At 41.7% G+C, this 26,919-nt stretch overlaps 1 protein-coding gene across 12 annotated transcripts in view; it reads right to left on the minus strand.

The window, feature by feature from the left end:
• The window catches only part of KIAA1217 (KIAA1217 ortholog), a 319,334-nt gene that overhangs the window by 113,362 nt on the left and 179,053 nt on the right, over positions 1-26,919 (minus strand). For 11 of the 12 annotated variants that reach the window (XM_024765955.1, XM_024765947.1, XM_024765939.1 and 8 more), the window contains exons 4-5: positions 4,324-4,522; positions 275-368 (exon numbers count right to left, since the gene is read on the minus strand). In XM_024765955.1, the coding sequence (XP_024621723.1) occupies positions 275-368; positions 4,324-4,522 (293 nt within the window). Of the gene's footprint in view, positions 1-274; positions 369-4,323; positions 4,523-26,919 lie in introns of those variants that run through there. The other variant, XM_024765963.1, reaches the window with a different exon arrangement.

Below are 26,919 nucleotides of genomic sequence, written 5' to 3' on the forward strand. Positions count from 1 at the left end.
CAGATTTTCAGGACCCCCCTGGAGTAAGGATATAACTAAACTCCATGCTTAGAGGTGAATTAGGATGTGTGAAGCCCTGTTTCAATCCCTTTACTCCAAATGATCAGGAAATCTGATTTCTCTACCAATGAACAGATATTGAGTTATCAGACAAGAAGAGCAGTAAGAACCCCCCAAATCTGGTGTTTGGGTGTGATTACACAGGGACCCAACGCCAGAAGGAGGGATGGTTCAACCCACAGAATTCAAGTAAAAATAGAACAGGGACACTTACCCTCACGTCTCCGTTCACAGTTTTCGGTGTGTGGTTGAATGCATGGGCAGGATCCTTGTTGTACACTTTGAGAAGGGATCTGTCCTGAATGTTCCTGGAATCGAAAACATCAATAACTGTGGCAGATGAAAGGAGCCTTATTTTGGCCATTTCCTCCGTCTGCCCGTAAGAATCAGGTAAAAGACGTCCACAGACAATCTAGCCGTTGTGTGCAATCAACCAGGCAAAACGTTCTTTTACCATAAAAATAGGCAAAAATAAATAAGGCAAAGGAGAAAAATGACTTCGGCTTTTCTTTCCTTTCCTTTTTATTTTGGTCCCTCAGCAAAGTATTATTCTTTCCCCGTAGTTCTCCACCCGTAAACATCGGGTAGCATAAACCTTCTTTCAAGATTCGGGGTAATGAAAGCTAACACTTTAAGAAACAATAAAGCTCCCATATTTACAATACATTCAAAGGGATTTGGTTAATATTTAAATATTTAATTGTTTACTTTGCCCAGACACCTGGTTTTCTGCTTATCTCACGAATACATGCAAAGGAAAAATGCTTTTTTCCCCTTCAAACACCTCAAGCAAGGGAAAGAAAATGTATTTGCAGTCCAGAAAAAAAAATGTACCACAAAGATCAAAACTAGTATCTTTACGATGCCTTTTTTTTCTTCCATAGTGGATTTTTTTTTTGAAGGCATTTAAAAATTTTACTAGATTCTTCTCTCCATAGTGGATTTTTAAAACTACTGTTCTACATACAAGTTGAATTACAGGAAAAGCAGCGGATAAATTCTTCCACTGGTCTGTCTCTCCCTCTGAAAACACTTAGAACCCTGGAGTCACTCGTACTGCTGCAAAGGACAGAACCACAATTCGCTAAGAGCCTACCTCAAAATTATTTAAGAGCTTAGGAATGTCTACGAAGTCCTTCGCCCTCTACCTGCGGCTTTCATCAGCAGAAGGGACACCCCCAGGAACGTTTAGCCCCGTCTACACTGTGATTCCTGCCAGTGCCAGCGTGGTGAGCTCAGGGAACCCTGTGCAGGAAGACACGTTCCTTTCCTCCAGCTGCAGCCACATGTTTTGTGGGCTGATCGCAATCATTGGGATTATTGGGTTGTGTTTCTGTTTTCAACGAAGTGGAGCATCCTTGGACGAGGCTTGCTTCCCTCCATCAAATACCCGTCAGTGGTTGCTTTAAAGCAATGACTAGCTTGCACGATTGCTCCAAATTTCAAGCAGCTCATTAGAAGTCTGCTTAAGGCGGAGGCGTGCGGTCCTTGTTATTAGAAGGGACTAAGTTACTAGGAGGTAAAGAGGTTGCGGAAGAAAAGGATGTGGGGATTCACTACAGGAACTCACCCTGTGGCTGGGAGGAGGAGGAGGAGGGGGCAAAGTCCCAAGGGACGATGTAAAGAAACTGAAAACCTTACTTGAGCCATGAAAAAAACTCAGTGTGGGTCTGAACGTATTTAAAACACAGGAGGTTGATTTATTAATTTAGAAACATGTTCATCCAAGATGAACCAACAGCAAAGGCCCAGCTTGCGTTTACCATGGCAACATTTACAACACAGAATTTCAGCCTAAACTCTCTGTAGCATTTCCCTAAGGAAAAGATGGAGAACCCAACACCATGATGAAAGAACCAAATGTTTAACAAATATACCGTCACTTCAAAAATATTGGATGTGAAATGAAATTTGTCTCTGGGTTTAGAAGACTAAAGCCAGTGTCTTCAGGTAAAATCTACACGCTACATTTTTTTTTTTTTTCTTGTAAGGAGCGAGGTTCTATTTAATGCTGATGGTGAAATAAAATAAAATAAAATATACTTGGGGCATTTTATGCATAAAAGCAAAGAATAATAATTCTTTGGAAAGGACATACATGTGATCATCTCACATAAATATTATAATCATCACCACATAAACACATTTTATCCACTTAAATATTTTTAGATCCACTTTTTATATGTAAATCAAAACACTAAAAAGTAAAATTATAGACAAATTTATAAACCAAGGACTTTCCACTTAAACATTTTAAATGAGATTTTTAAAAAATCAGGCTATCAATACCGCAGCCTAAGAATCAAGGAGACCATCACGTCCGCAAATAGAAACAAACTAACTGAAAATTATTATTGTTTAAAGTGATCACTTCTCTCAAGCTCTGCTTTCATTTATTGGGTTGGCCAAAAAGTTCATTCAGGTTTTCCATAACATCTTATGGAAAAACCAGAATGAACTTTTTGGCCAATCCAATATTTTATCAACTGAATTTGCATCAAGAAAGATCATCTCAGTTTGGAAGTTTTGGGTACCTTTTCCTCTTTGTCGTCCCTCCCATTTCTCCTTTTGTGACTACGTCACAACATTCCCAAAGAATGTGTGCAGAAAGTCTTAGTAGTCATACTCTGAGGCTTGGGAAAGCCTCTAGAAAATCGTGACTCATTGCAATACAAAAATTCTTGCACGGGCTGCAAGACAGTGGGGTCCAACTGCTTACAATAATCTCATCAGCCTTGAGCTCCACAATCAAAAGTGGCTTTGTGTAGTTTCATGTGCATTTATTATTACCATATCTCTCAAGTTCTCTAACTGCAAAACGCAGACATTCAAGAAGATGGTTGTCCATGTTAAACCACTACATGGGATTATATTACTGTGAACATACTCTCTAAATATCGTGTGATTACCTCATGTTTAAGTTTATGCTTTGTAAATTCAGGGTTTTTTTTGTGACAGCTTGATTAATAATTTATTTCAAAAAACAAACGTGAATTTTCTGAAACCCATGAATATTGAAACATGTTTTTAAAAAGCAGGAAGGTTGGGTAACAGATATAGCACCTATACCTGAGGGCATGTGTCGAACCGTGAAAGCTCTAAATTACTCATATGCCTTGGTACATGCCTAAATATGTCATTTCAGATCACTGTTAGATATTTATCAGTTTACATTTATTATGCAATAAAGGCATATATAAAAAAAGTAGTTCCTATTAATTCCATGATGAAGAAACAGGAAAGTCTGCTATCCCCACAGGGAAGGGATCCACAAGTCCAACTTGGGGCCCAGATGAGTTGAGGGGAGAACATTCTGAGGGAATAAAAAATTCTTGGCCAGGAATATGGACAGTCAGGTTTGGGTCTGGGTTTAGAAATTAATCGGCTACATGATCTTGAGTAAGTCTTAACATTTATGCATCTGAGGTTCTGGTCCCATCAAATGAAAGGGCTGGATGAGTCGCTCAATCATTTTCTTCCGCTCTAGAATGTTCAGCGGCTATACTAGCGACTGCTTACTTGCGTTGATTTAAGTCCTGTTTCTCAGGCTTGTTTGGCTGGAAGAGCTCAGATGGTCCCTTCTATTCTATGCACAACACCACTCCGGTTGATAAAGATGTTTCTCTTTCCATGCCACCTGCCACAGCATGACTCCATTTAGCCTCGTTTTAGAGTACATTTTACTAGAAGCCCAGGAGAAAGCTCACTGAGAAAGTGGGATCCTTTAGTAAAGGCCAACTATTTAAGAAACAAATGGAAAAGGAGAATGCTTCTTAGCCTCCTTTCTTGTGGACAATAGCATAGAGTCCACTGCTTCTATTCTTACTTGTTCGTATAAAGAATAGGCCAGTGAGATCATTACCTAAAATGTCTACAGGCTCTGTCTGTGATGACAAGAACCCTTGAGAAGGAGTTGGTTAAGTTCCACCTGTAAGTATAACCTTCAACTCATATGATCTTTCTGGGCCTTAGTTCCCCTAACTCTTACATAAACAGCAGACTGGCTCATTTCTTCCATTCCTTTCAGAAGTAACATACAAAGATCTGTGTGGGAGAAGTCTGTCCTCACCTTTGTAAACCAAACCTTGTCAATAAGTTCTAGAAAACCAGATAGTGGTTTCACACCTGGTTATAAAATAAACCTGCCCATCAGGACAACAGGTGTGCTTTCTTCACTGGAACACAAAGAGATAGGGAGTCGGTACCAACCGTCAACGCAAGATGGTGGACACACGCACACGAACAAATGACGTAACAGCTTACCTGACATCATTTAACTCATAATAGACATTTCTGCTTTCATCTTTGATGTAAATGGCGACACTGGGCGACTCCAGCATTTTCATGGTGAGCTGCTGTGGAAAGGCACTTACGAAGAGAGCACGGATTGTGTCTGCACTTGTAATTTCATTCGGCATCCTGAGCTGCTTGGTTTCATCTCCGTACTGGAGATAAAGAACCCCTGCACACAAGATGGACACAGTTATCAGTCACAGACCAAGACTCACACGGAACACAGCACAGGCTAAGCCACTTCTGCCCTACCACAGGCAGGAATGTTCCGGACACGCTTACAAAGCACGTCACAAGAGACACGTGTTTGGAATTTCCAAGAAATGCACTCTCTGGTTATGATGTAAATACCCACTTTTATTCTTTGGAGTCCGGGCAGGTGTTAAAGAGGCTCATTTTCAACTATTTTAAAACCAAAAGGACAAGAAGCTAACCTTTGGTAACCTAAGGCAAAAGACAACAACACTCAATTGCCTTGAAAGGTATATTTAGGAATTTGACCCCACAGGGTGAATTTTTTCCCACGTCTTTCACTGACCAGGAACACAATCATTATAGCCACAGGTAAACGACATAGGTTATGTCTTTATGTCCATTCAGAAATGTTTTAAGTGGAAATGCATTTCTGTGGCTCTAATACATATTGAATGTTTATATCAAATGAAAATATCTACAAGAGCCTGGTGCCCCAATGTGTCAGAAAGAAAATGGAACAAATCAGTTACACAAAGAACAACACAAGCACAGGATCATAGCATTTTAAGCTTCCATGCCTCCCAGCCATCATGGCCCTGTGGAGTGTCCCTTCCCGCGTGGGGTCTGGGCTTGGCCGTGTGACCTGCTTTGGCCAATGGGACACTAGCAAGTGTGATGCAAAACGGAAGCTCAATACGAGTTTGCACAAGAGAGCTTGCCTTCTCGGTGAGTGTGGTCTTGGACGCTCCCTCACGGAACCAAGCGTCCACGGAGCCCAACCGAGGCCACATGAAGAAGAACGGAAGCCCTGACTGACGGCCCTCGCTGAGCACCCATTCTCCAGCCAGGACCACTGGCCAGTCATGTGGGTGCACCATCTTGAGAGGGGAACCCTCAGTCCCAGGAGAGCTGTCCCAGCCAATGTCCCGTGGAACAGAAATGAGATGCCCCCTCCACACACTGCCCAAATGGCAGAATCATGGGCAAATAAACAACTGTGGTTGCTTTAGGTCACTACGTTTAGGGTCACTTGCTGTTCAGAGATAGATAACTGCGTCGGGACGGAAGATCCTGACATTTCGTTTTGATTCCTACTTCTTGTGAGAATCTCCTGAGGCACGCTACCAGGACCAATAGAGTAATTTTTGGCAGGAGAGACTCAAAACAGAACAGAATGTGACTTGTGCTAAAATATGGCAGTTCATGTAACCCATTTATGTCTATCTCCTTCTGAAATTCCATTCAGATGACAATGAAGAATTAAAAAAGCGTAAATCAAAGAATTAAGGGGAGGAGAGAGGAGACAGCAGCAGACGAGAGAAAGCTGACACCTAGGTCTTCAAGCACAGAACTCTGCATAACTGCAGGGCCAGGGAAGTTCAGGAAAAGAGGCACCAGATCCTTCTGAAGCTAAGAAAGCAGAGTGAGTGGAAAGCATGAGGGCTGGCTGAATCTTTGTAATGGTGCAACACGCTTCCTCCGTCCTCCTGTCTACCCCATTCAGCCAGGCGATTCCCCAAAGCCACAGCAGAACCACTGAAGACGTTGAACCCACGGACTGGATTCTGGGTCACGAGGCACAGGGGAAGGTGCATGAGGTGCCCTCTGACAAAATTCTGGCAAAGGGCTGACGTCTTGGTCAGGAAACTGGAGGAAAGCTGACTGTCCTCCAAGAACAGACCAACAGATTTTTGAGGGTAAGGTTTCGATTCTGTCCGGTCACTCTATCGTGAAGCACCCTGGGCCATATATAAAAGCTTCCAGTGAGTACAACCGTGCCTCGCTTATGCATGAACAGACTAGCAAGGGTTAATAGACATTTCATAAATCCTCTTTCATGTGAGAAATAAACAGAAAACAGAAACTCAGAAGAGATGAGACAGTCCAAAAAAAGGGGAAATTTGGAGGGCAAGAGCGAGCTCTGGGGACCATGAGAACAGAAATGACAAATTCAGTGGAGAAGAAAAAGTTGACGAAATCTCAAAAAGGGCAGCAAAACAACTAAGAGAGGGGAAAAGGTGAGAACCCGTAAGAACAATAGAGAATGACTTCAGAGCCTCTCAATTCCTAATAATGGGGATTTGGGTAAGGAGGTCAGGAAAAACAGAGCAGTTTTCCAAAAGTATTATAAGATTTTTTTTTTCTCCCCAAACTGAAGGACATGAGCTTGGAGACTGAAAGTGTTCATGAAACGCTCAACACACTCAGGCTTGTCACTGAGACGTTCCAGATGGCAGGGGAAACACAGAGGTTCCTACAAGTTCCCAGCGGGTGTGGAGAAAGTCACAAGGGAAGAAGGAGAAGTCAGAAGGGCATTCGCTTTCTTAACAGCAGCCCAGAAACCAGACAATGGAGACACAGCCTCGAAAACCCGGGAGGAAATATTTTTGATCTAAGTCTATATTTATCCAAACCATCCATCAAGTCTTTCATTAAAGTCAGCTTCCCAGAGAGGCCTCCCCTCACCACCTTCTCCAAAATTTCAGCACCCACTCTGTCTCATATTTCATACCCCATCCCTGCTTCATTTTCTTCCTGAGTGTTTTTCACTAGACACTGTAACTCATATTTTCATTATTACTACTGTTTATTGTCAGTCTCTCCTGCCAAAATGGAAGCGTCATGAGGCCAGGGATTTAAAAAAATATATCCAATTCCTCTTGTCTCCTTTTAATTTTTTATTATGTATTTATTTATTTATTTATTGGCTGCACCTCACGGCTGGTGGAATCTTAGTTCCCCGCCAGGGAATTCGGCCAGGGATTTCTTTAAAAATGTTTCTTGTTGATGTTCACCAGGGCATCCTTAGTACCTGTGATACTACCAATGATATAGTAGGTTCTCAATAAATACTTGTTGAATGAATGAATGGATGATTTATTAGTCATCCAAAAGGAATGTTCATTTTGGGATCCATCTGGGCTATAAGAGCTTTTTCTGCATGATGCGAACAGCCTAGGAATCTCGTTCCTGGTCTGGATACACACGAGAAGCACGTTCTGAAGTGGCCATTTCCTTGATCGGAGTAGACCTTTTGCGTGATACTTAGCTTCTTCAGAGAGTTAGTTTTCTAGAATTTCCATGCTGTTACACGTTTTTCAGTGTACAGAAAAAGCCTTTCAAGCCTGTCTGATCATAGACTGTGCAACGTCTTTGCCCCGAACGGGAGATGTGGTGACTGTCCACGTGATTGCTAATGTCATACCCAAAGGCCAAAACCACTCTTGAGGTCTGAGCCCCAACTATGCCTGGGTGGGGCCCCTGTACATGGGCCACTAGTGGCCTCACTACAGTCAAATATCACGGCCTCATTCCCCGAAAGGGCCTGGTTTTCATTCCCACATCTGCATTCTGTACGTGTGTGTGCTTGAAATAGAATTTGTAGGCTGCTCTGAGTGAAAAAAACGATTGGGGCTAAACTACAGTTACTTCGGGGTCTGGCTGGTACAGCTGCCAGCTGGGTACACAGTCCAGTTACGGGTCGTGAAAATCCACAGAAGACGGAAAAGATGCCTTTACACACAGAGGAGAAGAGTCTTCTTACACTTGCTTCGCTCTGCCTTCTCAGTTCGGGAAAGGTATTTAGAAATGCTTAAACTCAGAAGGAATTTTCTGAATCTACGATGGCGTGTTGTTGGCACGGCGATGGGATTCAGCATGCTCTGGCGTTCTTCCCTCGCGCTGAGTTAGTGCTGGCTGTTCCAGATCCAGAGGAAGGCTGAAGGACTTTAGATGATAAACTCCCTTTTTGTGAAGAAGGGAAGAGGACGTGGGAAATGCATTTATAGGATGTCTGCTGTGTGTCAGGAACGGTACGCATGTAATTTCACTGAATCAGCATCTCTGATGAGGTCGGTGTTATGGCCCCATTTCACAGATACGGAGAAGGTAGCTCAGAAGGTCCAAGTAACTTGCCACAAGTCACAGGTGGTAAAATGGCTTAACTAACTTATATATCCCACTTTGTCAATCCGCAGAAGCCACAATCTCTCCCTGGAAGCACACAGCCTAGCCTCTAAAATTTTGCATTTAGCCACATCCATTTCCTCTAGCTGGCCTCTCTGGACCATCTTAGCTGTCCTCACACTTTTAGCCTGACCATCTGCTTGAAGATGTGGAAGCATGATGGGGGCAGCTTGGAAAAAATATTCCTGTCTTGAAGTCAACTGAAGCAAATGATGACACATGGTTAGAAATAATGCACATGCTGGGGGAGTAGGGGAAGGCGTAGAGCCCTGAAAGCAAGAGTGTTGAAAGGAACCTCACAGCACTTGCAGACCTTCTGAGAAGCCTGAACACTTGGGTTCTTCCATCTCAATGGCTCTGCAAATGGAACGTGTGTTTGTCACCAAGAACTCTTGGTGACATTCTGCAAAAAATTAAGTGTACTTGGCAGGTCACATCGTGTTACACATCCTCATAATTTTCTGAATCTCAGAATTCATTCCAGAATGCGGGACATCTTCTAAGATGTTCTTTATCTTCATATGGCACGCAACAATTTTCACTGTGTTACCTTGCTAAGAACCGAATATTCGTGTTCCTCCAAAATTCATGTTAAAATCCTAATCCCCACTGTGATGGCATTTGGAGGTGGGGCCTCTGGGAGGTAATTAGGTCATGAGGGTGGAGCCCCTTCCCCAATGGGATTAGCACTCTCATAAGAACAGACATGGCAGAGTTTCTTTTCTATCTCTGCTCTCTGGCTTGTGGGGATACAATGAGATGATGGCTAACTGCAAACCAGGAAGTGGGTCCTACCCAGACACTTTGACCTTGGACTTCCCAGCCTCTGCAACTGTGGGAAATACACTGTTGTTTAAGACACCCTGTCTTCAGTAATTTGTCACAGCCGCCCAAACCAACTAAAAGAGACCTCAGCCTCCCGTCGTTGCCTTATTACCCCAAATCACGCCACATTCCTAGGACATCATAGTTGTACTGGACATCGTGCCGCTCTGTGACCTTATGAAGCACGCTCACTGTCCACGCTGTGCCACCCACTTGGGGGACTTTCCCACCACTTCTGCTTAGCACGTGCTCTATCTCTGAGCCATCTTCCGCCAACACTTTTCCATTAAGAATTGAGGAACTTTTCTCAAGTATGTCTTATTGAAATTGCAAGCATGGCTTTTGCATTTCTGCTAAATTCTGCATTACAATTAGCTGTATTCATCAAAGGGTAACAGATAGTAAAGTGCTAGGTACATAATAGATGCTCAGATATCTTTTAGCTGAAACGAATTCAATTCTCCCGGTAACATGGCCACAACTTAATCAGACGTAGGCTTGCCTTCTGGAATGCCTTCCACAATTTCCCCTAAACGGCATTTTCTGCAGGCAGATGATGGTGACAATTCCAAATGACCTAAATGCCTCCGTTTCTCCAAATCCAGTTTAAGCCTAGGCGAATCAATACACATTGTAACTGGCAAATGGCTAATGCCCTAAAAATATAAAGAGCTCTCAGAGTACTTTCTGATTGAAAACTGACAATTTTCACCTTAATAAGAAAAACATAAATATTAAAATAATGATAGCTTTTTATACCTGTGAAATTAGCAAAAGTTTTTACAATAAAATAAACAGTGCTGACAGGAGCTGGGAAAATGAGTTCCCTCACAAACCACTGTTGGGAAAGAAAGTTGATACCACTTCTCCAAAGAGCTACTTGTCAATATGCGTCAAAAGCCCCCAAAATACACATATGGTTTGAGCCAGTAATTCAACTTCTACACATTTATGCACAAAGATATACTTACCAGGATGCTCAATAAATCATCGTTTATAAGAATAAGCGGTGGGGGGGTGGGGAGGAAGAGTAGATTCCAACATTAGAGGATTCATTTAATAAATCAGTTCATATAATAAATCCATTCACTGGAACACTACACTGTTATTAAAAGGAATTCTAAAAGAAAATGGCAATGAGAAAAAAATTTGTATTTAAGTGGCAAAGTATGTTATAAAACAGAAAGGAATTAGATGTTAAAAAATCAATTAATCACCTTAATGGCAGTGAGGGATCCAAGTTTTGTGGGTCCTGAAGCTTATTACAATTTTGAGGGACCTCCTTCAGAATAAGAATACCAAGTTAGAAACATAAAATTCATTATGAAAGTAAATCATTTATTTATAGGGGCCTGAACCTTGGTTTCATCAGGTTCATGGTTTAGTCTTCCTATTTGATGAATGTCCAGAGAGGTTGTCTCTGGGTGGTAAGTTCCTGGGTGATGCTCTTTTCTTCATGATTTTCTATATTTTTTATATTTTCTCAAATTAGCATGCTTTGATTCGATCATCTTAAAAGATGACCCTCACAGATCTAAAGAGACTGGCCAATTAGGGCTCCTATTCAGTTAATTGGGCCTCACAGATCTAAAGAGACTGGCCAGTTAGGGTTCCTATTCAGTTAATTGGGTAATTCTTTAAGCCAGAAGTGATGGGCCAAGGGAGGGGAACATATTTAAACTATAAGTGGAGCTGGTAGAATGTAAACTGGCATCCGAAATGGGGAAGACATTGGTATTTAATACAAGCGAAAGATTCTAGGATAGTTAATGTCGTGGTGTTATCCTTAAGAGACTGAATTTAAGAGTCTTATGATTTAAAAAAGAAGTGTAATGCACTGAGATGTACCTTGGACGGACTTGCAGAGATGGCTCTACTCATTCAAGAGACCAGCCTCTATACTGTGCCAGGAATGGGAGGTACAGTGGTAAACCAAGGGTCACACCCTGTGTTCTAACCTACACAGTGGTTCCATAAATGACACTGTTATGTAGAAGTTAACAATTCAGGTCCAACACCAGCTGACATTTTGTTTCAGACACAGCAGCAATTTGAAGACCAGGCCACATGTGTTCCTTGAAAAGGGCTACCATGCCCTCTGATGTCGGAAACATTTCACATCCCGGAGAGGACTCAGGTTGCCACGCCCCTTCCTACAGAATAGCTTTTCAAGTAGGTGACAAAGCAAGATGTTGAGCGTTGCCTTGTACGGAAGAAGAAGATAATAGAAAATCTGTTCTCCGCAGGAAGTCTGGATGCTCTTTTATTCTGGGGGGGGGAGGGGTAGGGAATAACTTTACTCTCAGCTTTTAGTGTCTTTGATTTAGGTAAATACCAAATCTTTGCCGCAGTAACTGAAATGGATTATATCAATCAGATATTTTCTTATTTCTTTCAGACATGTGATATTTAAAGACAAGGCAAGACTTTGTTAAGTCTTTTAACTAATTTATCTTCTATGAGTTATAACTGGAGAATGATGAAGACCCTATGGAAAGTCTTCATGAGGGACTGAAGAATTGCAGCAGCAATTTTAAGCGAAATGCTAATTTAGAATGTGCTTTAAAGAGTCATGACTGTGGAGCAACACGTGTTAGAATCATGACAGGATGTGTTAAAAAATAAGTTTGTATAAAAGTTAAATATGATAGCGTCTTGCCCACCCAACAACCTGACTGACAGCAGTCGGTGGACAGAGATCCTTCTGGGAGGTACTCATTCTTGACACAGAGTCTTAGTAACGGCACCGTGAGCGCTTAATCCCTTAACTTGGTTTTGTTCCAGACAACTTAGTACAGTTGGGACTCAAGTGAAATGATAATACTGTTGAAGTGAGCATCCCAAAGCATTTCTCTAAAAAACACTGGTATCTGTTGATAACTTTTGGAATTCAAGCTGTGTTAAAGGTGTGCATATATAAGATGCTGATTTCTGGTGCCATGAGCCAGTCCTTCCTAGTGGGTCTTACTGCCCTCTTACATGGAGAGTTAGACACTTGACTGTGAAGAGGTTACAGTGCAAAGTCACTCAGAGAAACAGCAGCCAGGTCAATAATTTAATCTTAAAGCTTACTCGACAATTAAGGCAAAACATAGTATAAGGACTTCCCTGGTGGCGCAGTGGTTGAGAATCCACCTGCCAATGCGGGGGACACGGGTTCGAGCCCTGGTCCGGAAAGATCCCACATGCCGCAGAGCAACTAAGCCCATGTGCCACAACTACTGAGCCTGCTTGCCACAACTACTGAAGCTCACGTGCCTAGAGCCCATCCTCTGCAACAAGAGAAGCCACTGCAATGAGAAGCCTGTGCTCCGCAACAAGAGAAGCCCCCGCTCGGCACAACTAGAAAAAGCCCACATGCAGCAATGAAGACCCAATGCAGCCAAAAAAAATAAATAAATAAAGTTAGAAGAAAAACAGCAACAGAAATTATAAAAAATATATATTATAAGAAAATGCTGTGAGAAACATAACTGTGCGTATACTACAACTGTAACTGGATTCTTTCTTACACTTACGGTGAACTGCTGGTTAAATTAAACATTGCCATATCAACTCATTTTATAAGGCTAGTATTCACCTGGATATTAGGAATGTAATAAAAGGAAAGACTTCAAATTTAAATGCAACCTCCTAGATTAAATAATAGCAAAGCAACTCTAGCAATGTATGAAAAAAGTACATCATGACCAAGAAGAGTTTATCTCAGGAGTGTAAAGATGGTTTAACACTAGAAAATCTAGTACTAATATGTTCTGCAATAATAAATAAGTAAAGAGAAACTCTACAGTAATCTTGATAGTGTCAGAAAAATGTTAAGAAAAATCCAAAACACATCCATAATTTAAAAAAAAATACAATAACTTAAGAATTAAAGGGCTTCCCTGGTGGCACAGTGGTTAAGAATCCACCTGCCAATGCAGGGGACAGGGGTTCGAGCCCTGGTCCAGGAAGATCCCACATGCTGCGGAACAACTAAGCCCGTGTGCCACAAGTACTGAGCCTGCGCTCTAGAGCCCATGAGCCACAACTACTGAGCCCGCGTGCCACAACTATTGAAGCCTGTGCACCTAGAGCCCATGCTCCACAACAAGAGAAGCCACTGCAATGAGAAGCCCTCGCACCGCAACGAAGAGTAACCCCAGCTCACTACAGCTAGAGAAAGCCCACGTGCAGCAACAAAGACCCAACGCAGCCAAAAATAAATTAAAATAAATAAATTAAAAAATAATAAAATAAAAAAAAAGAATTAAAGAGAACTTTCTTAATGTGGTGAAAGGCATCCACCAAAAACCTCCCACAAGCATAGCACTCGATGATGAAATCTTAGAGGCGTTCTCTTCAAATTCAGAATTTTTACTATGGTTGCAGCTAAAGTCCCAGTCAATACAAGAAAAAGAAATACAAGGCATATGGATTGGAAGGGATCACCAAAATTGTGATTATTCTCAGATGATATAACAGAGAATCCAAGGAAACCTGTAGACACAGTGTTAGAATATGACTGAATAATATAAGACCAATATAGAGACTCGAAGGCAACCCCAAATACTAGAAAAAAATCAGAGAATACAGTTTGATAAAAACATACCACTTATAACAATATGTCAATTTTGAGGAACAATAGTAAGAGGGAGTATTTTCCTACCAGATATCAACACTATTAGGACAGTGTGGTCTTGGCACAGGGATAGAACAAACAGGACTATGGAACAAAATAGATTGCCTAGAAGAAGACACAGGTTTTATGAAAGCTTGGTATGACTGAGATGGTGGTACAAGTCCATGGAGAAACAACTATTCAATAAACAGTGTCAGGAAAATTGGGGCACCATATGGAAAAAGTAAAAAATATATCCTTTCCTTACAACATAAGTAAAATAAATTCCTACTGGACTAAAGACCTATGTGTGAGAAGCTAAACTATGAAATAAAATGAAACATGGTGTTGTATCCTTGCATACTGGTAGAGGGAAAGACTTTTAAAAGAAATAAAAACTATAAACCACAGAGAAAAGTATTGCCTTGTTTTTTTTTTGTTTTTTGGTTGCACCACATGGCTTTCTGGGTCTTAGTTCCCCGACCAGGGACTGAACCTGGGCCCCTCGGCAGTGAAAGTGCAGAGTCCTAACCACTGGACTGTCAGGTAACTCCCAGAAAGTATTGCTTAATTAAAATGAATATTCTGTACTACAAAAGACACTGAAAACAAAGTAAAGAAGACAAACCAGAGTCTGAAAGAAGATATTTATAACTCACATGCTCTACCAGGGATTAGTAGTCCGAATAATGAAAGAACCCTCATAAATCAATAAGAAAATAGAAAATGGGCAATAGTGGATATGCAAAAATGGATATAAATACGCAACGCATGGCAGAAGAAACCCCAGCAGCCAATAAATATAAAAACGCCCAATCTCACCAGTAATTATGGAAATAAAAATGGTAACAATGATGCACTATTTTATACCCACCAGATAGGCATAAGTCAGTAAATCCAATAACCTCAATTACTGGCGAAGTCATGGGAAAACGGGGTCTGTTATTCACTGCTGGTGAAAGTGAAAACTTGCGCAATCATTTTAGGACACCTGGTGAAATGTCAGATGTGCATACTGTAAGCTCGCTATTTCTTGTAAATTATCCATCACAGATAAAAATCTCATGTGTGGTCACTGGCTCCATGGTGCTCACTGTGGCACTATTTCTCATTGATTTGTTCTCAGTGGTTCATTCATACAATGGAATTGTCAACAACAGTTATAATGAATGAAGTAGAACCACATTCACCAACATGGATAAATCCCCAAAAGGTAAAGTTGAGTGAACACAGAAAGTTACAAAAGGATACGTGCAGTATGATCCCATTTATGTAAAGTTTTATAACACAAAATAGTAATATATATTGTTTATGCGTGTACCAAATATAGCACAAGCACCAAAACTTGCATGGCAGTTATACTCTCCAACCGCAGGGGTCGGTTAGCTCTGGGAAAGAAGAAGGAGGGAGGAGAGAAGATGGGGTTTTACATTTTACTTCTTTAAAAACATATGAAGTCTGAAGCTATTATAGAAATATTACCTTTCTTTTTAAAATTTGAGGGCTACCAGAGGTCAGCCTAACTATATTTTGATAAGCTTTGCGGGGGGGAATAAAAAAAATAAAATTTGACAACTTACATAGCACTTGCTGTGTGCCAGGCACTGATCTAAACCTTCTCCAAACAGATTAACTCATTTAATCTTCTTTATGAGGTTGCTATTGTAGTTATCCCCATTTTACAGATGAGGAACACTGAGGCAAAGAGAAGTAACCTGTATGACTCACCCAGCTAATGATCTTAACCACTGTGCCACTCTGCCTCTTAGGTGTTAAACAGACGCGAGCATCTGTTTAATTTCAGTAATGTCTACTATGTTATTATATTGTTAGGTTTTCTGTAGTTTTTCCTACCAAAAAAATTAAAAAATAAATCATTTTTTTAAGTGTTAAAATAATACTATCTAAATAGTGTTGCTTCCACAGAGCACCCAGATCTGACCTAAGAGCTTAAACCTGGATGTAGTTATGGAAATTTGCAAGTTTTCCTTGGCTTTTGATAAAAAAGTGGGTGTTGAAATTCTATAATACAGACCCAAAGAGTAAAGGCCACAAAAGGAAGCAGATTTTCTTGAAGAACACAAGTATAAAAGTACAATTATCATGGTCCCAGAAAAAAATTAATTGGCCTTTTATGGATAAGAAAAGTGCAACTTTTACAGAATTTCCAATGAATGTTTTCCAAGTATCAGAAAGACTTTGACTATAAATCAAAATGTATATATACCCATCCCACTAGGAGATTTATACATCGTGCATGGTCTTCAATCATACTGATTATCAGATTTAAGCCCAGAGATTATGGACATTAGTGAGAAACCATCTGAGTTAATCGGAAATTTATTTTCTTCTATACTAAATTATTAGTGTCTTACATAATAATAACCAGTAATTATTATGGATGAATGAATATATCTTTAGAAAACTTTTCAGTATGAAATGCTGGTTTTTATATAAATTACCTGTAGATTTAAAAATACCCACCCATATATAGTGTTATGAGTTTTATTGTTCATAATTTCTTTTATTTTCTATTATTATATGAAAATTATTCTACTTGAAAAGAGACAACCTGTCCGGTCCCTGAACTGGGGGAGAAAGACATTGGGAGGTGTTGACAGGACAAACTTCTTTTCTCCTCCGGTAAGCAAACCTCAGGATCGTCAACAATTTCCAGAGGAAACTTTCAGGGTAAATGGGAACCGTGCTGCTTCCTTATACTTTTACCTAAGTCACGTGAATGACAAAAAATAAAAATTATCCTTTGATGACAAATGTTGTAAACAAATGCCAGTAGACCCATATCTGTGGATTCTATTTCATTAGACAGACTCCCCACTTTTTCAAATTCATGTTTTAAAAGCAGTAACTGTGGGATGCTTGGACCCCAAAGAGCCTTTGGTGCTACCTCTTCCTGCATCCTTCCCTTCCTCACTCTCATTCCTGGACTCCACATCCTGGTCTCCTCTGGAGGCCCAGCCTTCCGTCGGGGCTCTTGGCCCCAGTAATTCTACTCTCTGTCCATCTGCGACTCTCATGGGACTCATCCGTTCCCCAGCGCCTCAGTGAAATATTTGGGGGATAAAACCCATCTGTCTGCAAGCAGCTGGCCTTTGCCACCCTCAGGCCTGGGTGGGGGGCAGCACCCACGCAGGTAATGGAGCCGGAAAGCCGGGAGGGCCTTGGTCGAAGGGTGATACTCTGAGCATAGGTAGCCACTGACGAATATTCCAGAACACTCACATCTCACTCTTTGCTTTTCTGTCTGTGGAGTGAGAAAGAGGGTGTGGGCCATTAGGGGAATTCACATCTCACCCGCCTTCATTTCAAAGCTCTTAAACAAGAGACTTCCTCTGTCACATGAGAAACATAAAGGAACTGACCCATCCGGTGCCCCTCTCACAGGAATGATCAGCTTCCCTCAATGCCTGTGATCTGATTGCTTTTAGTTGAAGCATAGTTGATTTGCAGCGCTGCGTTAATTTCTGCTGTACGGCAAAGGGATTCAGTTACACACGTCTACATCTGATGGAAGGGCACGGCTTATGTGTTTAAGTCCTGATGGAATGAGGGTTGAATTACGTGCTGGATGAGTAGGTGGCAGAGGGGCCCTGTCCCGGGGGCTACACTTTGGAGCACCCCCTCACCCCAACATCGGCATGTGCACCCCAAGTGCTGAGGGCGGGGGGGAATCAAGGCTCGGGCACCTGCAGGGCGCGTTGAGGGAGCTTGTGTTTGCAGTCGGGCATCACTCACAAGTGAAATGAGAAAAGAGCCGGAGGGAGAGTCAGGAGGAAGGGGCACTGCTGCAGGTAGGGGGTGAGGGGGACCCCCCTTTGCCTCATGATCCAGCAGAGGACTCTGAGAATTTCAAAAACACTAAAAGCAAAAGTGCCTTTCTACGTTGTTACGGAGGTATACTGGTCAAAGCATGAGAGGCTAGAACATATTCTATCTAATAGCTTGTCGGCTTGATTAACAGCTTTAAAGATATGTAGACACACAGTATGGGAGCTTCTGTGATCTTGCCCCAGGCAGGCTCTGTGACACAGAAGGATGAGGAAAGTTTCCTGAACATCAGCCTCAGCGCTAGGAATAGAATCTTCTAGCGACAGGTGATTTTACGTTTATTTTTTGAGCGGTCCTCACGCACCAGGGTACTTGAGTGTCCTCTACCTCTCCAGAGATTTGCTTACTTTATTTTTGGTTGAATGTTGGCAGGAAAGCTGAGTCACGCGGAGCTGCTTTTAGTGTCTCCACGTTGTTTACACTGGTGAACTGCTTCGGTGACTTTAAGCTTCACATTTTTACCATGACGATTATGTGCTAATTATTCTGTTGTTTGTTCACCACTGGGTTCTTCTGAGCCTTTCAACAGGATTTCCCAGGCTGTAATAAATGTTCCCCTCCGCCAAACAGGCCACAGCTGCCCTGTGGACCCTCCCAGACAAATCTAGCCGGACTCCAGCCTGGAGTGGGCAGTGATCGAGCGAGAGGTGGGTGAGGCCCTTCCAAGGCCTGTCCCTGGCCGCCTGCCTGCTCCCCTCTCCCTGTGTCTTTCCTGCCGCTCCTCCTTTGTCCTTGGGCCCAGGCCAGAGGGTGTGGCTCTTCTGGAAGCCTCTTCTGTGTCTCCTGTCTTCAGCCCTCTCCACACCCTGCCCCTCTGGGGAGATCTGGAATGTCCTTCTCTCAGCCCTGGCCAGAGGAATAAAGGGGGTCCCAAGAGACACAGCATTCTCTAAGGCCCAGATGGGCGCTCAGGATCACAGTCGTGTGTTCAAGGGTGTGAGCCACAGAGAAGAGAGAATGGGGTTGAGATGGACCTGCCGGTCAAGTGTGCCAACCTAGGTCACTTGGTGGCCCTTGTCCTGGTTGGAAGGGGGCTTTACAAAGCTTTTGTAAGGTTTATCTAATCTCTGACAGAGGTATCCTTGTATGCCTGTTCTTGCTTTATAAGCAAGTGGAAAAAGAGAGTTGCTGCCAGTGGAATTCTAGGTGCAAGAGGGTAACAAGATGAAGCCACAGTCCCTCCCCAGAAAGGCCCCACCTCCAGCCCGCAGTGACTGGCTCTGGGCACTGGTTCCCGTGACATGAATTTCCAGGGCTGGGCTTGACAATCTGAGCTTTCCAGTCTGCCCTCAAAAGACCCTAAGAGACATTATCGTACCTTTACCTTCTGTTTCCTCTGGTACTTGCTGAAGAGGCATTTAAGAGACATGACACATGGCTACTTCCTCTTCCTCCCCATTTCCCTTTGGAGTTTCAGTGCTGCCTTTTGAAAGTAGCTTCTGTTCTCCACCACACGATCACAATAAAGAACAGATGTCCGAGGGTGGCAAAAGCAGCTCTGGGAGTGGTGGGCGGGAAGGGACCGTGATGACAAAGTGGTCCTGCCCAGATCCATGTCCCCAGGTCTTCCCATCACTGCCAGCAAAGTACAAGCCCTGCTTCCAGATGTATCGTCAATAACCTTTCTCCCTGCTTTCAGAGGTAAGAGTCCCCCCATCCCACCCCTAAATGTCTCAAGATCAAAACGACAATTGTTGGTATTCCTACTGAAAGCCCTGGGAAAGAAGTGATAAGCCCATAATACCTCTACTTGCTTTAAAGGCTAAAGAATTTATCAAGCAATCGTCTTGGGCTGCCCCATCACAACAGGCACTGGACAAGTAGAGTCCCTCCCCTAGGCTGGAAGTAACCTGGAGACACAAAACCCAACCCAAATTACTATCACATCCAGGCATCCATGCATTCTCCCAGCTTTATCTTCTATAATAGCAGTTCAACTGATACATAAACATTATGCTTTGAAACAAGCATTAACAGAAGGCAGAATCATAGACTCTGTACCCTTTCCACGGGACAAGTACTTCAACCTACACAGTGTTTTTGTGCCGTTTAAAACAACTGAGAGCAAAAGGAGTCTGAATTGTTATTTTGATCCCACAATGAAAACTTTAGGAAGGGAGAAACGTTGGTGAAACTCGGGGCTGTTTCAGATTTAGAGCAGTGGCACTGCATTCACTTAAGCAGAATTAGCATGAAAGACAGATTTCGGTCCTTCTAGAAATATTTATTGAGTACCTGGGTGTAATACAGGTGAGCTGTAGAACGGTAAGCTCAGAGATCTGAGTTTCTACTGATGTACAAAAGTTTCCTAACAGTCTTTTTTTTGGCCGTGTTGGGTCTTCGTTGCTGCGCACGGGCTTTCTCTAGTTGCGGTGAGCGGGGGCTACTCTTCGTTGCGGTGCACCGGCTTCTCATTGCGGTGCTTCTCTTTGTTGCAGAACATGGGCTCTGGGTGCGCGGGCTTCAGTAGTTGTGGCACGTGGGCTCAGTAGTTGTGGCTCGCGGGCTCTAGAGCGTAGGCTCAGTAGTTATGGCGCACGGGCTTAGTTGCTCTGCGGCATGTGGGATCTTCCCGGACCAGGGCTTGAACCCAGGTCCCCTGTATTGGCAGGCAGATTTTTAAACACTGTGCCACTAGGGAAGCCCTGTACTGATGTACAGTAGACAATAAGCTCATAGATGAGACAGTGGAGAATGTGTCAAGTAACAGGGAGTAAAATAAAACAGAGTGTGGGGGGCAGAAAGAAGTGGGGCGGGAGTGGGGCATTGCTATTTTATTCCCAGTAGTTGGATGTCCTGCTGATAAGATATTTGAAAGAAGGGTGGGAGCAAGGCTTGCAGATATCTGGGCGAAGAACAATCCAGACAGATAGAGGAGCAAGTTTTCTTAGGGCAGGAGTGTGCCTGGTGCGTCCCAGGAACAGTAAAGGACGAGTGTGTTTGGAGGACAGTGTGAGAGGTAGTGAATGGATGAGATGAGATTAGGAAGGAAGCAAGTGGTCAGATGGTGTAGACCCTTAACTCTCGATAAGCTAGGAAAACAACAGAGGGTTATGAACGGAGGTGAGACAAGGTAAAGGTGGGATTTATTTACCAGGGCTGCTTTGTTAAGAACTGACTAAATAGGACAAGGATTAACATCAGGAGACCACAGGAATTATGGTGGTTTGGACCTGGGCAGAGTATTAGAGGTGGTAAAAAGTGGTTAGATTTCTCGATACAGTATGAAAGGAGAGTGAACAGGATTTCCCGACAGATTGGATGTGAAATGAGATTAAAAAAAAAAAAAAGAATCAAGGAAAATGACAGGGTTTTGGTGTGAGCAGCTGGCAGGGGAGGGCTGCAATGGACTGATGTTGGTGAAGTAGGTTTTGTTGGGGGAATCAGAAGTTCATTTTTAGACCTGTTAAGGGTGAGATGTCAAGCAGGTGATCTGAAATATGTATCTGGGGACTTCAGGGGAGAGGTCTGGGCCAGAGGGGTCATTATCATTGTTATGCACTGAATGTTTGTGTCCCCCCCCCCCAAATTCATATGTTGAAGCCCCAAACCTTAATGTGACAGTTTTTGGAGGTGGAGCCTTTGGGAGGTGATTAGGTCTGGATAAGGGCATGAGGGTGGGGCTCTCATGAAGGGATTAGTGCCCTTATAAAATAAGACACCAGAGAGCTTACCTTCTTTCTCTCTCCATGCATAGGCACCAAGGAAAGGCCATGGATGGGCACACTGAGAAGGTGGCCATCTGCAAGCCGGGAAGAGAGGCCTCACCAGAACCTGACCATGCTGGCCCCTGATCTTGGACTTCCAAGCCTCTAAACTGTGAGGAAATACATTTCCATTGTTTAAGCCACTAAGTTTATGGTATTTTGTCATGACAGCCTGAGCTGACCAAGACAATCATATAGGTGACATTTGGCAGCAGGAGACTTGAACAGACCACTGAGGGCACTAGCATAGCTGAGAACAGAAGTGGTCTGGGGGCTGAGGCCAGTGTTTAAGGGTGAGAAATTGAAAAGGAGTCAACAAAGAAGATCTAAGAGGAGCGGGTGGTGAGGTCAGAAGATGGCTGAGACTGAGAGGCGTCCAGGAAGCCAGGAGAAGTTCATGTCTTAAGGACAGGAAGTCCTAGAATGTCGAGTGCTCAGAAGTCAGATGAAAAGAGGGCTGATTTACATGGGGCGGTCACTGGTGACCTTGACCACAGCTGTTTGTATGGAGTGGTGGGACTAAAGTTCTGAATGGACGGGTTCAAGAGAAACCACAGGAGGGGAATTGGAGACAGTGCTTATAGAGAACTTTCTAGTCATTCTGTCACATAGCTGGAAGGGGATTTTGTAAAATATGGAGAACTCAAGCTAAAGCATTGGGTAATCCAGTCTCAAAATAGTCCCAAAGGATTGCAGACGACTGGCAAAGCAAGTCATATGAGACACTGCTCAAATGCCATCAGTAATACGAGAAGTATTTTTAGAAGATTCAGATTTCTTTTTTTTTTTTTTGACCAAACATTTTTGTGGTATTGTTACAACCTTAATGGAAAATTATAACAAATGTAAAAAATTGCAAGGGATCTTTCTTTTAGAATTCTGCAGACACAAACAACTTTTAGTCACAGTGGTATCTGGCAATCCAGCTAGAGCTTGTTTCTACACAGATATTACTAATCTACCCTGGGCAATGACTTCTCTTGTTTATAAGGCATGTTCTGTGCATGAGTTGGATGTTACCTCCATGATCTCTGTGGTATGCTTGGCCAGAAGCAAAAGCATCAATTTCCATTAGCAACTTCCTACTGGTATGTCTAGTCTCCAATTCTAAAGAGAAACTAAAAATATTCAATGTTCACAGCTAGACACAAGGAAACATCCTAGTGTCTGTTTAGATGTGAGATGTGATGCAAATGGAAAAATAATCACATTGGAGTTTTAATTTTCCATTGTTTTCTTTCTCTCTGCCCAAATAGGGTTGCCTAAGATTACTGAGTGATGCTTGCAAATATAATAGAAAAGGTTGTCCCAATTTAAGAAAATCACATATGTGCATATGCACATATACATGCATACACACAATTTCTCATAATAAATAACCAAGGAGTAATTATTAATATTATGAAAGAATTCACCAAGCATAACTTTTAAGTAGTTATTAGTACTCAAATGTGCTTAAAATCACAATTATAAATTATTTGACCAAGGGTCTTGGGAATGTTAGTGAAATAAAGGGGATAAACCAATCAATTTAAAGCTAAAAGGTAAAGATTCAGTAACAATTCAAAACAAGACCAAAAAAAATGGTCTTAAGAATCTCAAAAACATATGCTCCTTGCATTCCAAAATACCTGTCATTTGTTCTATTCCATCTCCTTGAGAGTTAGGCTGACCTCTTTGTATCCCTCTGTATATTCCACATTCAGTAAGTACTCAGTAGCATACAGCAGAAAATTTTAAAAATGGGTACATTTAAATAGAAAAATATTGATCAATTTGAGAAGAGTTGCTTTCTCAGGAACAGATTTATTAATTAAAGGGTGGCTCTTTGACTACATTAGATGGGATTTCAGCCTTAACTTGACCTGACACATACATCTTGCTGATATCTTCACTGACTTCAGTTCTATTGGTATTTTTTTTTCAACAGAGGGTCCCTCTCTTAAATAGTAAATTAAAAAAAAAAGAGCTTCGCAGTGAGTCTTGTACATGCCAGAAGGCATTTAGAACGCCTCATTCACAAAAGAGGAAAAGAAAACACACTCAAAGGACTTTGAGAAACAGATATTTTCGGTACTTTGGGGGAAAAAAATTACAATTTGTCAATAAAGAATGGAAGGAAGAGAAATGTGGCTTTTATGCTGAGAAACAAAATTCGGGGTTATCCAGTTTCTAATTCCTGTGCCAAACCTGCTGTTCTAGGTGACCTCGGTCCAATCATTTAATTTTCTAACTTGCTCCTCTGAAAATTCTATAAACTTGCAATTCTTCAAATACTATCCAATTACTTTTGGCTCTTTGATTTTCACTTAATTGAAGGGATGAAGCGTAAGTGATGGAGAACATCTCCAAACTTTAAAATCAAAGTCCCCTTTTCAATGTGGAGGAATATGTAAACAAAATTGTAAATTGTTACTGTTAATAAAGACCCAAGGACACTGCCGATGTGGCTCCAAACTTTGCCATTAAAATGCTGCATGATCTTGAAAGTTATCTAATGTGTTTTTTTGCAAAACAGCTTTATTAAGGGAAAATAACATACAATAAATTGTACGTATTTAAAATGTACAAACTTGGAAAGTTCTGATATATGCATATACCCATGAAACTATCACCACAACGAGGATAATGAATACCTGATTGCTTCCAAATAGTCCCTCGTCCCCTTTGTGATCCTCGTCAACCCCTGAGCAACCACTGATCTGCTTTCTGTCACTATGGAAATCATTTTGGGATCAGACCCAGTGTATATAGGTGTAACGTGCAAGAAAAGAAATTTGCCCCCCTGTTGACTCCTACTTCGGGGAATCAAATAAAATAGTGTATGTAAAAGTGTTTTCAAATATAAACAACTACATTATCTACGCCAGTTCGTTAATTCATTCAACACGTACTTACTGAGCATCTAACTATACGTAGGCACCATATGAGGAGCTTGTAAAAGAGCAGCAAACGAAACAAGACATTTGCTCTCTTGGATCCTTTACGCGAGTTGGGGAGAGTCAGGGATGTGCTACTACACACACGAGCATATACCACGTCAGGCGGTAATTACAAACGGTCCCAAAATTAAAATGGTTTGACTTACGATTTTTTGACTTTATGGTGGTGTGAAAGTAATATGCATTCAGTAGAAACCGTACTTCAGATTTTGAATTCTGACCTTTTCCTGGGCTACTGATATGCGGTAGATAGTCCCTCGTGATGCTGCACAGACGCAGAGCTGCAGGTGCCTGTCTGCCATGTGATCACCAGGGTGAACGACCAAGACACTTACAACCGTTCAGTACCAGACACCCATTCTGTTTTTCACTTTCAGTACAGTATCCAATAAATTACATGAGTTATTCAACACTGTATTATAAAACAGGCTTGGTGTTAGATGATTTTGCCCACCTGTAGGCTAATGTAAGTGTTTTGAGTACGTGTAACGTAAGCTAGGCTAAGCTACAGTGTTCGGTAGGCTAGGTGTATTAAACCCATTCTCAACTTATGGTATTTTGCAGTTATTATCGGTTTATCAGGACATAAGCCCATCATAAACCAGGGAAGATCTGTAGTTCACTAAAGGAAAATAAAGCAGGTAAGGGTAAACCTAAGAGCAAAGGAAATGGTATTTCAGAAACTGTGGCCAAGAATGCACTTCACATAGGATGACATGTAAATAAAGATTGAATGAAGAAGCCACCCTTGTCACAGATGTCTAGTCGAAGAACATTTCAGAAAATATAAAGCCTTGGGTAGCAATAAGCTAGGCTGTTAAAGGAACTACCAAAACCTTAGTCACTGGGGGCAGACACCAAAAACAACAGGAACTATGAACCTGCAGCCTGTGAAAAGGAGACCCCAAACAGAGTAAGTTAAGCAAAATAAGACAGAGAAACACACAGTACATGAAGGAGCAAGGTAAAAACCCACTGGACCAAACAAATGAAGAGGAAATAGGCAGTCTACCTGAAAAAGAATTCAGAATAATGATAGTAAAGATGATCCAAAATCCTGGAAGTAGGAATGGAGAAAATACAAGAACCGTTTAACAAGGATGAAGAAAAACTAAAGAACAAACAAACAATGATGAACAACACAATAAATGAAAAGAAAAATTCTCTAGAAGTAATCAATAGCAGAATAACTGAGGCAGAAGAACGGATAAGTGACCTGGAAGATAAAATAGTGGAAATAACCACTGCAGAACAGAATAAAGAAAAAAGAATGAAAAGAATTGAGGACAGTCTCAGAGACCTCTGGGACAACATTAAACTCACCAACATTCGATTTATATGGATCCCAGAAGAAGAAGAGAAATAAAAAGGGACTGAGAAAATATTTGAAGAGATTATAGTTGAAAACTTTCCTAATATGGGAAAGGAAATACATAATCAAGTCCAGGAAGCGCAGAGTCTCATACAGGATAAATCTAAGGAGAAACATGCCAAGACACATATTAATCAAACTATCAAAAATTAAACACAAAGAAAAAATATTAAAAGCAGCAAGGGAAAAACAACAAATAACATACAAGGGAATCCCCGTAAGGTTAACAGCTGATCTTTCAGCAGAAACTCTGCAAGCCAGAAGGGAGTGGCATGACATATTTAAAGTGATGAAAGGGGGAAATCTACAACCAACATTACTCTACCCAGCAAGGATCTCATTCAGATTCGACAGAGATATTAAAAAATTTACAGACGAGCAAAACCTAAGAGATTTCAGCACCACAAAACCAGCTTTACAACAAATGCTACATGAAATTCTCTAGGCAGGAAACACAAGAGAGGGGAAAGACCTACAATAACAAACCCAAAACAATTAAGAAAATGGTAATAGGAACATACATCGATAATTATCTTAAATGTAAATGTATTAAATGCTCCCACCAAAAGACACAGACTGGCTGAATGGATACAAAAACAAGACCCGTATATATGCTATCTACAAGAGACCCACTTCAGACCTAGGGACATATACAGACTGAAAGTGAGGAGACGGAAAAAGAAATTCCATGCAAATGGAAAGCAAAAGAAAGCTGGAGTAGCAATTCTCATATCAGACAAAATAGCCTTTAAAATAAAGACCATTACAAGAGACAAAGAAGGACACTACATAATGATCAAGGGATCAATCCAAGAAGAAGATATAACAACTGTAAATATTTATGGACATGATCAAAAATCTTCCAACAAACAAAAGCTTAGGACCAGATGGCTTTGCAGGCCAAGTCTATCAAACATTTAGAGAAGAGCTAACACCTATCCTTCTCAAACTCTTCCAAGATATAGCAGAGGGAGGAACACTCTCAAACTAATTCTATGAGACCAGCATCACCCTGATACCAAAACCAGACAAAGATGTCACAAAGAAACAAAACTACAGGCTAATATCACTGATGAATATACATGCAAAAATCCTCAACAAAATACTAGC

This window comes from Neophocaena asiaeorientalis, unplaced genomic scaffold, assembly GCF_003031525.2.
Source record: "Neophocaena asiaeorientalis asiaeorientalis breed wild unplaced genomic scaffold, Neophocaena_asiaeorientalis_V1.1 scaffold217, whole genome shotgun sequence".
Lineage (NCBI taxonomy): Eukaryota > Metazoa > Chordata > Mammalia > Artiodactyla > Phocoenidae > Neophocaena > Neophocaena asiaeorientalis.